General features: G+C 47.9%; 1 protein-coding gene across 3 annotated transcripts in view; it reads right to left on the bottom strand.

Annotated features, from left to right (window-relative positions):
- GNA12 (G protein subunit alpha 12) overlaps positions 1-15,644 on the bottom strand; it is a 107,599-nt gene extending 91,955 nt beyond the window's left edge. Inside the window, exons 1-2 of one of the 3 annotated variants that reach the window (XM_049111189.1) lie at positions 15,222-15,355; positions 8,888-9,052 (exon numbers count right to left, since the gene is read on the bottom strand). In XM_049111189.1, coding sequence (XP_048967146.1) covers positions 8,888-8,902 — 15 coding nt within the window. In that variant the 5' untranslated portion in view covers positions 8,903-9,052; positions 15,222-15,355. Of the gene's footprint in view, positions 1-8,887; positions 9,053-15,149 lie in introns of all 3 variants that reach the window. The other 2 variants (XM_025416123.3, XM_025416125.3) reach the window with 2 other exon arrangements.
- Between the last annotated feature and the right edge of the window lie 777 nt (positions 15,645-16,421).

The raw sequence follows: 16,421 nt of genomic DNA, 5'->3' as shown, positions 1-16,421 counted from the left end.
CTGCCTCTCTCCACCAACCTGTTGTTGGCAGCAGGGCTCTGGGGCAGCTTCCCTGATGGCATCTCTAGCAGTCTTTCCAGGCCAGAGCTGAAGTCTGACAGATGGATGTTGCTTTCGATCGGCGTCTGAGGGTGGGGCAGGGGAAGGAAAGTGGACCCTGTCTGGGGCACAGTGGGCTTTCTTCTGAAATCCTACAAAATGTCCAGCACTTCAAACTCACTCCCGTCTCATGAGCTTTGGCTTAGTGCAGATTCTGCTTTTGCCAAGGTCCCTTTGCTTTTGAGCGCTTTCCCTAACCTTTCCCAGGGCTCCATTCCAGACGCGGGTCTGCTTCTGGAGAAGCAGAAGACTAGTGAGAGCATTCAGGGTGCACGGACCTGCCTTCGTTCTTCAACGTTACTGTTGGGGGTGGGGCAGAGACTCACGGCCCCAGAATCGCCTTTCTGCTTTGGGTTGCAGTGCTTTCGAAATGTTATGTTGGACCATATGAAACTGCCATCACAGGTTCTGTGAACCTGCCCCATGCTAACACACTGCTCTGGATGGAGCATTTAAAAAGTGAATCAAGGCAATCCTCCACTCAAAATTCTGCATTCGCTGCCCACTGTCACCAGTTACCTTGGCCAAGGGGGCCCTGCCAGGTCCTGACCAGGTTCTCTCTACCACCTTGCCATCCAGCATTTCCACAGAACGTTCTTTCAATTCCTTAAAAGCCTGCTTCTTTCCTGCCTACTGCTTCAGGGCATCTGCTCCTGTGCTCTTTCTTAATTCCTCTGCCTGAATTCTTTTCTTCCAGCTCACCCCAGACCTGGTGCCTCCCCAGGATTCCTGTGCTTTCAGCCTCAAGTCACAGAATACCCAACTCAAAGTCCGTGGATTATGAGGACACAGTGTGGGGCTAATGGAAGCTCTACCCATAGAGGGAAGGAAAACTTGGTTTTGTTCCTTGTTATAGCTGCAGTATGTAGGGAATCTGTTGAATAAATAAAAGAAGTCGAAAGCTATCACACAGAAGGAGGGTTTGTATCTTGTGCCGCTCCACAGAACACGATGTCAAATGGATTCGAGTGTTTCAGGGCCACCCGAAACAACTCAGTGTCAAGAAGCAGGTCCAGACAGGTGAGTGATGGCCCCGGTGAGGAACGCTGTGGGGAGGGCAGAAACTCAGGGACTCTGAGGTTCGGTCAAGCCCCTAATGTTTCTGCAAACCAGCGAGCAGTTAGCATTCTCTGGCATGGCTGGACAGACACAGGTGGGACCGCCCTACAGTGAAGCCTCCAAAACAGGAACAGTGGCTCCTGGTGGGCAGGGCGGGGTGGCTCCAGAGGAGGGAGCCTCGAAGGTGACAGACCAGAGTGTACATCCTTCTCCAAAACTCACTGGTCCAGCAGCTCACTCCTCCTCCCATTAGCACAGGGGGAAGGGGAGGAAGGCAAGAAAGTACTGGGGCTGTAATCTCCCCTTCATCAGAGTAAAGCCCCCAATCTGATTTTACGGGGTTACTGAGGACCAAAGGAGGTAACAGAGAAGGGGCCTCAAACACAAAAACCAAAGCTCCTGATACAAGAAAAGGTATTCTTCCTTCTGGGCAGGCACGTCCTCCTGGCTTCTGCAGCATCTTGCACACAAACACACACTTCATCAGTATATGTTGGCGTGGCTTCCCAAGATGATTACTTTTAATGAGACATCTGCTTTAAGCAGGATGTTCTAGGAGTGCTGGCATGTTTGTTTAAAAACCCAATCGCAAAAAAACAAAACAAAACAAAAAACACACACAAAAAAACCCCCAATCGTATCAATATGTACTGATAAGGAGGTGAAGGCCAGTCTTCCATCTCTCAATCCTGACCAGCTAACCTCTCAGGGAGGGTCTCCTTTCCCACATTGCTCCACACTTGGACTTTTCAACCTACAGGTTTCTGATCAAGTCATCAGAGTCCAGGGGAAAATCTTTCCCTTCCCATCCTAAAACAAGACTTACAGAGCTTCATTTTCTTGAGAAAACATGTACATGGCCACAAATACACAGTTTGGGGTCATCCTAGGTGTGCCAACAATGTCAGATATAGAACTGGTATCAGGGGAAGACACAGATTAAACATCCCAGGTTGTAAAAATTACAAAAACAAACTTCTGAAGCAGCTACTCCCTTTCACCTATATTGGAAACCAGCAGCAAAGGGAGAATTTAAATAATCAATCCCTTTCCCAACTTGCTAAATGTCAAGTCTTTCACCCAGCATGCTGTATAACTTGTCCTCAAAGAGGAGCACCATTTTACCCTGAAAAAGCCAGCACCCTGCCACCCATGGTGCTCAGTCAGCAGCTGTGGTGCACTGAACCCCCTGCTACAGCTTATCTCAGCAGTTGGGTCACTGACTTGTCCCAGACATGAATCTCATCATACAGCCTGCAGACAGACAATTGTGATAGCCTCCTTCAGCAAGGCTGGGGCTCCCACCCAGCCAGTGACTTGACCAGTGATGTCCCCTCTCCTGCACGCCCTGCTATGTGTTTCCTATCCCCACACAAGCCAGCTAGGTAGGTATGCAGTGCCAAAGGACTCGCTGCCGTACACACAGCACAGCAAAAGGCCTGGCTCTGAAGGTCGGGAGCAGGTCTATCTGTGGCCCCAACATCGATCCTGGCCTTTTCTGGGGCCAGCAGGGAACCTCCCTTTGACTGTCCCAGACAGGCACTCAAGGGCTGGATGGAACCAACACCATGCACAATCATCAGAACATTCAAGGCAATGACAATTTTAACCCTGCACAGGACATGGGTTCTGAATCTGAGTGTTCCGGTGGCTTAGTTTCTGCTCAACTCAGTTTCAGAATCTGACTCCCTCAGGCCTGGGTTCACTGGCTAACACCAGTCAATTTTCATTAAGATCAGTCTTCACTCCTGAGTCTTGATGTATGTAACAGAGCCATCAAAGTTGGTGCCATGGTTTTAGGCAGTAAAACAGGTGCCTGCCCAAGTTGAGAGAGTCTACTTGGCTTCTGCTTAAGAAAGCAGGGACGGGGAACATTTTCTTGTCATCCAGGACAATGGCAGGGCTGCTCTCCAGCTCTTTTCTATCCACTTGCAAATACTCCTGAGCTTTACAACTGTTCCTTTTCTGTTCTACAGATGTGGCACTTCCAGAGCTCATGTTCCAGATGGACGCAGACCACCGAACCAATGAAGTGTCAGCTTCCTGACCCACTACTGCAGAATGCAGTTTTCCTTTCCATACACCAATGTGCCTGGGCCTACCTGAACATGCACCCTAACAGGACCCAGACAAACTTCTTATTGCACAAAAGAATCATTCAAAATATCTAACCATGTGGCCAGCAGCTATTCTTCATATTCTGCTCACTCAAAGGGCAATCAGGTGAAACCGAGCAGCTGCTGTGTCCAGCCCACTGGACAGAAGAGGCAAAGAGGACCATGGCTTTTGCTGAAATACAAACTACAGCAGTTAGAACAGGAAGTAAAGCCGTGTGTCTGGAGGGAGGACACTGTTCGTTGTGACGCAAGTGAAGCGCCAGGTCCAGCACACATTAGCTTCTTTGGTTTGAAGATCACCCTGTAATTACATCTCTAGATAAGCCTTAAGTATAGATTTTCAGTTCCATTTACAACCGATAGGATCCATGGCCTCACTCTTAACTCTGTAATAACAGAAAATAATCATGAGCTATCAACAGAACACTATCTAACATCAAGCACAGCTATGTTCCAAATCTCATGTGACAGATGACTGGAAGGTCAAAACTGCTCCCTTAAAATTGGTTTGGTTAAAATAACCAACATGTCAGCCTGAAAGCTGGAGGGGAAGACCAGTTGTCCATGTGCTAAGAATCCCCAATAAGGACCAGACAGGCCTCTGGATTTTTTTGACCGATAGAAAAAGACATTTTTGTTTCTTGGCATTATCAAAGGACCAACCATGTGTGTCCAGGTGTAAAAGTAAATTTGCTTACTTAAAGGCAATTAGCCAACAAGGTAGTAAAACCCCAGCTGTTTTTCCAGACCCTGGAAGTGCATTTACGCTTCTGCTCTCACACAAACCCACCGTAGCAGCAGGTGCAAAGTGATTCTGAACCCAAGAAACAAAGACTCTGCAGGCCAGAAGTTTCAAAGCGCTTAAAAATACAGAACAGCGGTGGAAGCTTCTTCGAAGTCCTATTCACCTTCGCAAAAACTAATGACACAGGAAATAATCCTACAAAAGATCTCAATTTACAGAAATTTAACATAATCTCAGATATTTTACCACAAAATTGCTTAACCTGCAGTCCACACAGCATAAGTAGGCCCACTTTGAGGCTTAGGATGGCAAGGGACCCCTTTAAACTATGTGCATGTGTTGAACAGGACACATGCAGGACACTTTCTAGTGCCACAACTTTCAGATAGAGAGCATCCTGACCAAGGTCTCTAGCCAACCACTGCATTATGACTAGTCCTCTGCACTAGAAAGTTCTCTCTAGCTCCTGCACTCCTTAATGATCCATACTATTAGAATTCTCTGTCCTAACTGGTAGAAACGCATGGCATGGAGATGGTCTCTCTCTCTCTCTCTCTCTCTTTTTTTTTTTTTTTAGATTTAGATTTTTTTTTTTTAAAGATTCCACTTACTTATTCATGAAAGATGGAGAGATAGAGAGATAGAGAGAGAGAGAGAGAGAGGCGGAGAAGCAGGCTCCATGCAGGGAGCCCAACATGGGACTCGATCCCATGACTCCAGGACCACGCCCTGAGCTGAAGGCAGGCGCCAAACCGCTGAGCCACCCAGGGATCCCAGATGGTTTCATTTGGATGTTTCTCTCCACCTGCTAAAACTCCATGGAGACTTCAGAGGCCAGCTTAAATCATACTTCCTTCACAGGCTTTTCCAGGTAGCTCAGCCAGAATTAATCTTCCCCATTCTCACTGAACCACCAGTCTCCTTTTACAAGGACATTAACATGCCATACATTCAGACTCTATGTTAAAGAGTACAACCATCTCCCCAGCTAGTTACAGCACTTGAAGGGTCGATGCTGGGCAGGATGCCCCATTAACTAACCCCTACCCCACAGTGGCGAGCACATCACCTTGGGTATATGATCAGAAAGTATTTGTTGGTTTTTGTTTCAGTGTCAACAAGAGACCACTAACTCTAATAATCTCATTCTTCACAAGGTTTCTATATCACCCACATAAGCATACACTAGGAGGTCCCATCTCTGGGTGGTTAAATGATACACTCACACAACTCTGTGTAAGGTAGTGAGATTTTCTGTCCATGAAACAAATGCTAACCTTTCAAATGGCTTATCTTGTATTTAATTCCAGCTGGATGTGGGATTTGTTCCTCACAAATGGCTCCTGAAAGTACAGGTGAGGAAGGTGGAGGCCCTGGGAAATAAAGCCAAGCCGGTCTGAAGCCTGCCCACAAATGCCGAGGTACCTGCCATCACCAGAGTATTACCAAGCAAGTTCATACACACAAACTTTAGGGATAGCCCACACAGGGAGGGAAAGACCAGCATCTTCAAGATTATAAAAAGGAAAAGAATGAATAAGAAGTCTTACTGGGAATATTTGTGGGTGGTCAAAGCAATGAGTAGAGTCAAATAATCCCTGCAGAGGGTAGTGTGAGGTGATAAAGTTAAAAATGATAGCCTGAAGGAGTCCTGGACCTGGAATAAGAAGACCAGGATGATGGAAACTTCTGGTTCTGCCAAGATGGAGTAGCCCCATGCCTCCTGAGTCCTCTCCCTTACCACTAGAGATGCTCATAGGAAAGATGGTAGAGACAAGAAGGCAGGCTGCTGGGACTTCAGGACCTGAGGAACCATGTGGTGGGGAGTTCCCAGGTAGCCTTACTGCTTACCTGTCCAGGACAAGGCGCTGCACAGTCTCCGAGCTAGAACAGCCCAAAGGCACAGAGGGAAAGAGCTAGAGAAAAGCTTGTTCTCCCTAGCAGAAGGACTGGGGAAAAGGTGGTCTTACAACAGAAAACCACTTTGGCAACACCTATCCTATTCTAGCCAAATATTAACAGAAAAGTTGCATACATCAGCCACCGAGGTTTTGGCAGGGTAGAAAGAAAAGCTGATCTTCCGCTTCCCCTTCCTGCCCTGAAGAACCAGGAAGCATCCTCTAAGTGGCCCAGGTAATGTTGGCAGGGCCAAGCCAGGATCTCCTCTCTTAAGTCTGGAAGTGCAGGAGGTGCTCCAATTCCCCAACCAGGTTGGTGTTAGTGGGAAGCAGGGCCTTCACCCCGATCCAGTCCCAGAGGCAGGAGAAGGGGGTGGGAGGCTGGGCTGGTTGCCATTCTGCTGTTCCTGATACTCCCTGGGATCAACCAGGCCGGGAAGAGTTGATGTCACATCCCACTCAACAGGACTCAAGGACTCAAGGACTCAAGGACTCAAGGACTGGGAGGTCAGTAAGAAGAGCCACTGACCCTCCTATCACCAGAGTCTCAGAGGGAGGGGACAAAGAGTGGGGCTGAAAAAAATATTTGAAGAAATAATGGCCTGAAACTTCCCAGGTTTGACAAAAGGCACAAATGTACATTTTCGAGAAGCTGAACAAACCCTAAACACAATAAACTGAAAGAAACCTATGTCCAGACAAATCATAGTTAAACTCTGGGAATTAAAGGACCAATGTGCAATCTTAAAAGCAACTAGAGAGACAGGACACATTTACTTACATAGAAAGAGCAATTCAAATGACAGTGAATTTCTCATCTGAAATGAAGGCAAGAATAAAGCACATTTTACAAGTACTAAAAGGATGTGTCAACTGTGAATTCTATAACTGGCAAAGAGATCTCAAGGATGAAGGGGGCTACATCCTTGGATATAGAAAAGCTGAATTTGTTGTGGCAAGGCCACCCTTAAGAATGGTTAAATGAAGTTCTCCAAACAGAAAAGAAAAGGTAACGGAAGGCTCAGCGCCTCAGGAGGAAAGACCATCAGAGCAGGTAAAAACACAGGCAGATATAACTATCTTACTTCTCACAGATTTCTTTTTTTTTTTAAGATTTTTTTAATTTATTCATTTATGATAGAGAGAGAGAGAGGCAGAGACACAGGAGGAGGGAGAAGCAAGCTCCATGCCAGGAGCCCGACGCGGAACTCAATCCCGGGACTCCAACATCGTGCCCTGGGCCAAAGGCTGGCGCAGAACCGCTGAGCCACCCAGGGATCCCCTCTCACAGATTTCTTAAATCATATTTGATGACTGACATAAAACCATCTGATGTGGTACTCAATGTATAATAACAAATACTTAAAAACATATACATATATTTAAGAAGTGGGGGGATCCCTGGGTGGTGCAGCGGTTTGGCACCTGCCTTTGGCTCAGGGCGTGATCCTGGAGACCCGGGATCGAATCCCATGTCGGGCTCCCGGTGCATGGAGCCTGCTTCTCCCTCTGCCTATGTCTCTGCCTCTCTCTCTCTCTCTGTGACTATCATAAATAAATAAAAATTAAAAAAAAAAAAAAAGAAGAAGTGGGGAGGGTAAAGGGATCTAAATGGAAGTTCCCACGTTTCACTCATAGTTGTAAAACACTAATGCCAGTGCACTGGGATAAGCTATGCATGTATACTGTAAACCTAGAGCAATCAAGAAAAGTAAACAAAGCTTTAATTGACATACTAAAAAAATCAATCACCAATTGATGAAGATGGAATCCTAAAATATGTTTAACTCACAGGAAAGTAAAAACAAAACAAAACAAAAAAACAAACAGAAAAATAACAAAATGGGAAACTTATGCCCAGCATATTAATTACCTTACCTTAAATGTAAATGGCCTAAATACACACATTAATTAACAAAGACTGACAGAACTTAAAAAAATACGACATAGGGATCCCTGGTTTGGCGCCTGCCTTTGGCCCAGGGCGTGATCCTGGAGACCCGGGATCGAATCCCACGTCGGGCTCCCGGTGCATGGAGCCTGCTTCTCCCTCTGCCTGTGTCTCTGCCTCTCTCTCTCTCTCTCTCTCTCTGTGTGTGTGTGTGTGACTGTCATAAATAAAAAATAAAAATAAAAAATAAAATACGACATAACAATGTGCTATCTGTAAGAAGCTCATCTCAAAGCAACAATGTGGATAGGTTTAAGGGATGGGGAAATACACAACATGAAAACATCATTTTTTAAAAGTGGCTATATTAAAATATCTGGGGCAGCCCCGGTGGCGCAGTGGTTTAGCACCGCCTGCAGCCCAGGGTGTAATCCTGGAGACCCTGGATCGAGTCCCATGTCAGGCTCTCTGTATGGTGCCTGCTTTTCCCTCTTCCTGTGTCTCTGCCTCTCTCTCTCTGTCTCTATGAATAAATAAATAAAATCTTAAATAAAATAAAATATCTGATAAAGTAGGCTTCAGAGCAAAGAAATTACTAGAGGCAAAAAAGGATATTATACAATGACAAAAGGATCAATCCATCTGAAAGTCCTAATAATCCTAAATGTTTATATACCACACAACAGAGTCTCAAAATGCACAAAGCAAAAAGAGAAAGAGACAAATCCACAATTATAGCTGGGAGACTTCTACATCTTATTCTTAGCTAATGACTAAACAAAAAAAATCAGCAAGGATACAAAACTCAATACCACCATCAACAGTAATACCTGACATGTGTAGAAAACTCCATCAAACAACAAATACATGTTTTGTTCAAGTGCCCATGAATATTCACCAACAAAGGCCCACAGAATATATACTATGATGGGCCATATTCTGGGCCAAAAGACAAATCTAAAGTATTTAAAAGAACTGAAATCATCCAAGGTATGTTCTCTGACCTTAATTAAGTCATAGACATCAATAACAGAAGGATAAGAGGAAAGTCTCTAAATTCTTGGAAACTATAACACACCTCAAAATAATCCATGGGTCGGGGATCCCTGGGTGGCTCAGTGGTTTAGCGCCTGCCTTTGGCCCAGGGCGCGATCCTGGAGTCCCGGGTTCGAGTCCTGCGTCAGGCTCCTGGCATGGAGCCTGCTTCTCCCTCCTGTGTCTCTGCGTCTCTCTCTCTCTATGTCTATCATAAATAATAAATAAATAAATATTAAAAAAAATAATCCATGGGTCAAAGGAAATATCTGAAAAGAAATAAGAATACACATGACACTGAATAAAAGCTAAAGTACAACATATCAGAATATGTTGGACACAGCTAAAACAGTGCCATGTGGGAAATTTATAGCACTTAAAATGCTTAAATTAGAAAAGAGGAAAGGTCTCAAATAAATAATCCAAATCTTTACCTCAAGAAACTAGGGGGAAAGGGCAAAATAAACCCAAAGGAAGTAGAAGGAAATAAGAACAGAAATATGTGATATTGAAAAGAAGAAAGCCATAAAGTTATTGAAACAAAAGCTGGTTCTTCATGGGCAAAAAATAAATAAATAAAAGTGATAAACCTCTAAGAAGACTGTAAAAATAAAAGATACAAATCATCAACTCCAGGAAAGAAACAGAAAATATGCCTCTCACCATTCTCATACAACATATTACCAGAAGTTCTAGCCATTGCATTAAGGAAAGAAAAAGAAATAAAAACAATGCGTATTGGGAAAGAAGAAATAAAACTGTCCCTATTTGCAGAGAACATGATAATCTGTGTAGAAAATCCCAAGGAGTCTATAGGAAAGCCCTTAGAACCATTAAGTTTATTCGGCAAGTTTACAGGACACAAAATCAAGACCAAAATATCAATTGCATCACTGTATATGAACAAGGTGCATGCGGAAACTGAGAATAAGAGCATAGTATCATTTACAACTGCTCTAAGGAAAGTAAGATACTTAGTATACACTTGAAACACATAGAGTCTGAGAATTGCAAAATGCTGATAAAGAAATCAAAGAAGACAGAAATAAAGACATACCATGTTCATGGACTGGAAGACTCGACAAAGTAGAGAGGTCATTTCTCCCCCAAAATGATCTATAGGTTTAATGCAATTGCTATCAAAATTCCAGGAAGATTTTTTAAAGATTTTATTTATTCATGAGAGACACACAGAGAGAGGCAGAGACATAGGCAGAGGAAGAAGCAGGCTGCCCGCAAGGAGCCCGATGCAGGACTCTATCCTGGACCCTGGGATCACGCCCTGAGCTGAAGGCAGATGCTCAACAACTAAGTCACCCAGGCGACCCAGATTTTTTTATAGACACAGACAAGCTTATTCTAAGATATACAGGGAAAGACACGGGTCCTAGAATAGCCAAGCCCATCTTGAAAAAGGAAAATGAAGTGGGAGAAAGCACTCTATCTAATATTAAGGCCTACTGAATAGCTACAATCAATGGAATGTGATAATGGCAGGAGAGATATACAGATCAGTGGAACCTAGAAATAGGCACATACAAATATGCCAAGTGATTTTTGACAAAGGTGCAAAAGCAATTCAATGGAAGCAGCACAGGCTTTTCACCACATGGTGTTGGAACAACTGAAAATTCAAGGCAAAAACAAAAGCAAAAACTATAAACTTCCAAGTAAACATCACACATTTTCATGGGATAATTAATTCAAAATGGATTAGGAACTTAAATGTATAATGTAAAACTAAGCTTTTATTTTTATTTTTTAAAAATATTTTATTTATTTATTCATGAGAAACACAGAGAAAGGCAGAGACACAGGCAGAGGGGGAAGCGGGCTCCTTGAGGGACCCCAGGATCACAACCTGAGCCAAAGGCAGACACTCAACCCTGAGCCACCCAGGTGCCCCAAACTACCAAACTTTTAGGAGAAAAAAATAAATATTGGGACCTAGGGATAGGCAAAGAGTTCCTAGTCTTGATATCGAAAGCATTGTTTATAAAGGAAAAAAGCTGATAAACTGTCTTCATCAAAAAAAGTTTTGCTCTGGATGAAAAGGAAAGCTACAAACTGGGAGAAAATACTTGTAAAACATAATATGTGACAAAAGACCAGAATCTAAAATGTATAAATAAAACCCTCTCAAAACATTCACCAACAATAAAACACAATGAACAACAAGCAATAAAAAACAAGGAACCTAGGTAGAAAATAGATAAAAAACATGAAGAGTCATTGCACCAAAGAGGATATATGGATGGCAAATCAGCACAAGAAAAGATACTTTCCATCATTAGCTGTTAGGGAAATGAAAATTAAAACAGTGATGAGCTAACTCTTGCACACCTATTAGAATGGCTGAAATAAAAAAGGGACATCAAAATGCTGGCGAGGATGTGGGGGAACTGGATCACTCAGACGTTGCTGGTGGGAATGTAAAACTGCACAGGCACTCTAAAAAGTTTGGCAGTTTCTTGTAACATTAACCATGTAAGTGTCATACAACTGAGCAACTGCACTCCTGGGCACTTATTCCAGATAGAGGAAAATGTGTGTATGTGCAAATACATGTACGTGAATGTTCATAGCAAATTTATTCATAACAGGCAGAGAACTGGGACAACCCAGAAGCCTTTTAATGGGTGAATGGTTACATGGTGGGCTGTGGTAAATCCTTACCATGGATGCCACTCAGCAAACACAAGGCACAAATTACTGATTTTCAATACACATACAATAATGTGTGATTCTCCAGGGAATTTTGCAGAATGATAAAAGAGGTGACATTCTGCATGGCTTCATTTACATAATTACCTGGAATGAATAAAAATTATAGAATTGGAGAACTAATCAGTTATCACCAGAGTCAGGGAAGGGCAGAAAGGAGTGGCTATAAAAGGCAACATAAGGGATCCTTAATGGTGATGGGAATATTCTGTATCTTGATTCTGCATTGTCAATATTGTGGTTGTGAAACTGTATCACCGTTTTGCAAGGTATTACCATGGAAGGTAACTGGGTAAAGGGTACATGGGCTCTCTGTGTTATTTCTTACAACTGGATGGAACTCCACAATTATCCCACAATTAAAGTAAAAAAAAAATTTTTTTTTAAGACTAGGTTTTGCTCCCCACTCTGCCATCTACTAAATTAGGTAGCTGACCTTGAGTAGATTTTAAACTATCTTCAATTCTCTCATTGGCTAAATGGGACAATACCATCTAAAGCATGATAAAAACTAAATGTCACTCACGAAGGACAGGGCAACGTGCATGACACATAGTACTTCAAAAACAGCCTCTTAACACCAAATCTATGTGAAGACATAGATATCACGCTAAACGGTATCATTCAAATGTCCATTACTAAAGCCATTACAAAGCAATTAATTTAAAAGGTCTATTCCCAAATCGATTGGTCTAAAAATGGTGTGGCAAAAAGAAGAATTTTTGGTTTTAAAAATTGGAAGATGAATTTCCAACTAGTTATTGAAATAGTCACAACAGGTAAAGTGAACTTAAAATAGAACTACAGTTAGTAAAAGGTTGGGAAGGAAAATAGGATGCTAACAAATTTTATTTCTTTTGATTGGGAAGGCAGTACAAGTTAATGTTTCTGCGCAACGGGAAAAGGTTAAGACTGAGTTTTCTAAAATGCACTCAACACAACGACTTAGATTTGAGAGTCTATGTTTCTAAACATTTTCTCCACCTCCAGAGTTAAAAGAAAGTGGGAAGGAGTCAGCCAAATCCTCATATTTTTATACCTGCTTGGTTTGGAGGTTCAGAAAAGCAGCAAAAATACAATCTGGCTCTGTGATAAAGACAATGACATGCACTTTACCCCAGAAGATGAGGGGAATTTTAAGCACACAGTGGATCCCTTGAATCACACTGGGCTCCTAGCCTTAAAGTTGATGAAGTACTGGCCAGAGCTGACTCACAGAGAGGCTTTTGAAAGAGGTGAAAAGGAAAGGAGGGTTTTATCATTCAAATGATTCTCTTCCTTTCATTCCCGGCAAGATTCTAAAAGAGCTATTTCTATTAAAATAAATTATTTTAATAACAAATACAGAAAGTGGGAATGCCAGTGCAAGCCTGGAAGGAGGAAGGCCTGGGAGTTCAGACCCAGGGTTCCAGTGCTCAGATCCCAACGAGGAGCCACTTTCCTGCGAGGCCTGGAGCGTCTTTCTCATGGGTGAAGTGAAAGAAATGTACTAGATGGGTTTCTACAGCCCTCTGCTAAATTTAAAGTCCCTTGGGGCACCATAAAATGTACTCTCCAGACAGCTGTCTGGTATGACAAACTCTCCTCTACCTCTGCTTTGAGACATACCTGTAATTTGCTTTCCCCAAAATGGGCCTGGGAAAAGAGTAGGTGAGAGGGCAGGGCAAGGAGTAGGGAGAAACTAAAAAACACAACCAGAAAACCCCCGAAATGACCTTAGGTGCAGGAGAGAATTTACTTTCTGCTGCTCGTGATCAATTTTCTCCAGATTTCCTTTCTTTGGGGCCCCTTGGCACAGACTCACAGTAGAAAGAGACTAGAACCCAAACTTTGTCAACTCTACAGGTTTTGTGCCCCTCCCCCTTTTCCCCCTCCAAGAATAAGAGGAACAAGGAATAAGAGAGCCAGGCGATCGATTACACACCACTTACGAGATACACTGAAAGTTGCAAAGCAAGGAGTTAATTTGTATCCTGATGCAGACCAACAAAACAATTACAGGGCCGCGGAGGAAATGTGAACACTGGCTGCGTATCTGAGGATATTTAAGTAAGGGGGAACTAATTCTTAGGTCTGATAAGGGTACCGTGGTTGTTTTTAAAATGAGGCCTTATCTGCTGGCGGCATACGCTTAAAATACTTTCTAACGAAGTTATACGAGGTCTGCGATTTGCTTCAAGCCACGGGGCAGGGGTCTAGGTGAAAGCAGCGTCCAGGAGCAGACCAGCGCCGGAGTTGGGGGAGGGGGCGTGGGTACGCACGGCTTGTTCTAGTCGCTACTTTGTGTCGGTCTGAAATTCTCCTAACAGGCAGTTCCACACAGGAGAGACTTGCGGCGGGTCTGCCCTCGGGTCTACACCGCTCGTGGGAGGGCAAGGAAAAGAAAGGCTCCCGGACCCCAGGGGGCGGGCAGTGTGGGAAGCGCGCAGAAGCCATCCTGCAAGGGCGCGTCCGCGACGGTGTCCAGGACCCGGCCCTCCCAATCCGCCCAAGCCGGCCGGCTTTTCCGCCTCTGCGTGCCCCCAGCCCTCGAGAAGGGACAGGCGGATGCCAGGGTCCGCCTGCCGCGGAGACGGGGTGAGCACCCACCCCCACCCCCCGCCCCCAGGTCAGGGCCTCCCCAGGCCAGCACCCCCCCAGGGCAGTGCTTCCCCAGGCCAACCCCCACAAGCCAAGCCAGGTCCCCCCCAAGACAGGTCCCCCCCAAGACAGCGCCCCCAGGTCAGCGCCGCCCCCAGGCCAGCGCGCTCCCTCCAGGTCAGGGCCTCCCCAGGCCAGCACCAAGCCCCCAGGGCAATGCCTCCCCAGGCAAGCGCCCCCCCAGGTCAGGCCCCCCACCCAGGTCAGCGCCGCCCCCAGGCCAGCACCCCCCCAGGTCAGCACCCCCACCCCAGGGCAGTGCCTCCCCAGGCCAGTGCTCCCCCAGGTCAGCGCCCCCCCCGCAGTGCTCCCCCAGGTCAGCGCCCCCCCAGGCAGTGCTCCCCCAGGTCAGCGCCCCCCCCAGCAGTGCTCCCCCAGGTCAGCGCCCCCCCCCCGGCAGTGCTCCCCCAGGTCAGCCCCCCCCGGCAGTGCTCCCCCAGGTCAGCGCCCCCCCCCGGCAGTGCTCTCCCAGGTCAGCGCCCCCCCCCGGCAGTGCTCCCCCAGGTCAGCGCCCCCCCCCGGCAGTGCTCTCCCAGGTCAGCGCCCCCCCCAGCAGTGCTCCCCCAGGTCAGCACCCCCCGGCAGTGCTCCCCCAGGTCAGCGCCCCCCCCGGCAGTGCTCCCCCAGGTCAGCGCCCCCCCCAGGCAGTGCTCCCCCAGGTCAGCGCCCCCCCGGCAGTGCTCCCCCAGGTCAGCGCCCCCCCCCCCGGCAGTGCTCCCCCAGGTCAGCGCCCCGCCCGGCAATGCTCCGCCAGGTCAGCGCCCCCCCCGGCAGTGCTCCCCCAGGTCAGCGCCCCCCCACGGCAGTGCTCCCCCAGGTCAGAGCTTCCCCAGGCCAACCCCCACCAAGCCAAGCCAGGTCCCCCCCAGACTCCCCTCACCCCCACCCCAAAGCCGGGGGCACTCGGCCGCCGGGAGCTGCGGCCAGACCCGGGCCCGCACCTGCGCGCACCTGGGCACACCTGGGCACACCGGGCCGCAGGTGCGCGGGCGGGGCCGCGGAGGCGCGCGCACCTTGAGGATGTTGTCGAAGATGGTGTCGCGGAACTCGAGCAGCGCCTTCTGGTCGAACTCGCGGCCGTGGATGATGCGCATCTGCTTGAGGAAGGTGGACTTGCCGCTCTCGCCCGCGCCCAGCAGCAGGATCTTGACCAGGCGCCGCACGGCACGCCGCTCCCGGGCCAGCCCCGCGTCGATGTCCCGGCTGCGCCGCCGCGCCTCGCGCTCCGCGTCGCGGGCCCCGCCGCCGCCCGCCCTGCGCTCGCGGGCCCCGCCGGCCTCGGCCGGCAGCAGGCAGCGGCTGAGGGTCCGCACCACGCCGGACATGGCCGCTCAGGCCATGGACCCCGCCGCGGGCGAGGCGAGCCCCGCGCGGCAGCCGGCCGCTCCCTCAGGCCGCGTCCGTCCGCCCGTCCGCCGCCGCCGCCGCCCCGAGGCCCGCTCTCGCCCGCCGCTCGGCCCCGGCGGAGGGGCGGGGCGCGCGCCGCCGGAGCCCGCCGATTGGGCCGGCCGCCGTCCATCCGGGGGAACGCGCCCTCCGATTGGGCCGCGCCGCGCCGGGAGGCGGGCGTCCCCCCGCCCTCGGGGCGGGATCGGCGCCGAAAGAGGCGGGACCTGTGGGGTGGGGGCGCTTCTCATTGGGCGCCGGGGATGAGGTTCTTTCTTTCAGAATGAAAGGGAGGCGGGGCCGCTGGGGAGGCGGGGCGGCCGTCCGCCATGACCGGTTATAATTGCTCCGGGCTCACGTCAATCACGGCGAACGGGTTTGGGATTGGGGGCTTGGCGAAACGGGGAGGGACCAGAAGTGCCAGGTGTACAGAAAGATGCTCCCTGGGCTCCCAGATTGGGTCAACCTGCGAGAGCCGGAGACCAGCCCAGTGAACTTTGTGTAGCCCGAAAATGCCAATAGGAGGTGCAGCTGCTCGCCTTAGGTTTACAGAGAATGCTGTTCCTAAACCATTTTCCTTCCAGAAACGCGGGGGAAGGGGACACACATTTTCAGACACATACACCCTTTGAGAGTGGCATGGCCTTTGGGCTTCTGTCTTCTCTAAAAGCTGGCTAAGCATCCAAATCACCAGAAACTAACTACCCCCCCCCGCCCCCCCACCCCCCTCCCGCCAAAAAAAAAAATCTTATGTAGCACAGTGATAGGGGTCTGCAGTTGCTGGGTCTGAGCTGAAATCTCCCTTCAATCCCTTACTGGTTGCAGAA

Source organism: Canis lupus, chromosome 6, assembly GCF_003254725.2.
Source record: "Canis lupus dingo isolate Sandy chromosome 6, ASM325472v2, whole genome shotgun sequence".
Classification (NCBI taxonomy): Eukaryota; Metazoa; Chordata; class Mammalia; order Carnivora; family Canidae; genus Canis; species Canis lupus.
The sequence above is the reverse complement of the archived record's forward strand: the minus strand, read 5'-3'. Positions and strand labels throughout refer to the sequence as shown.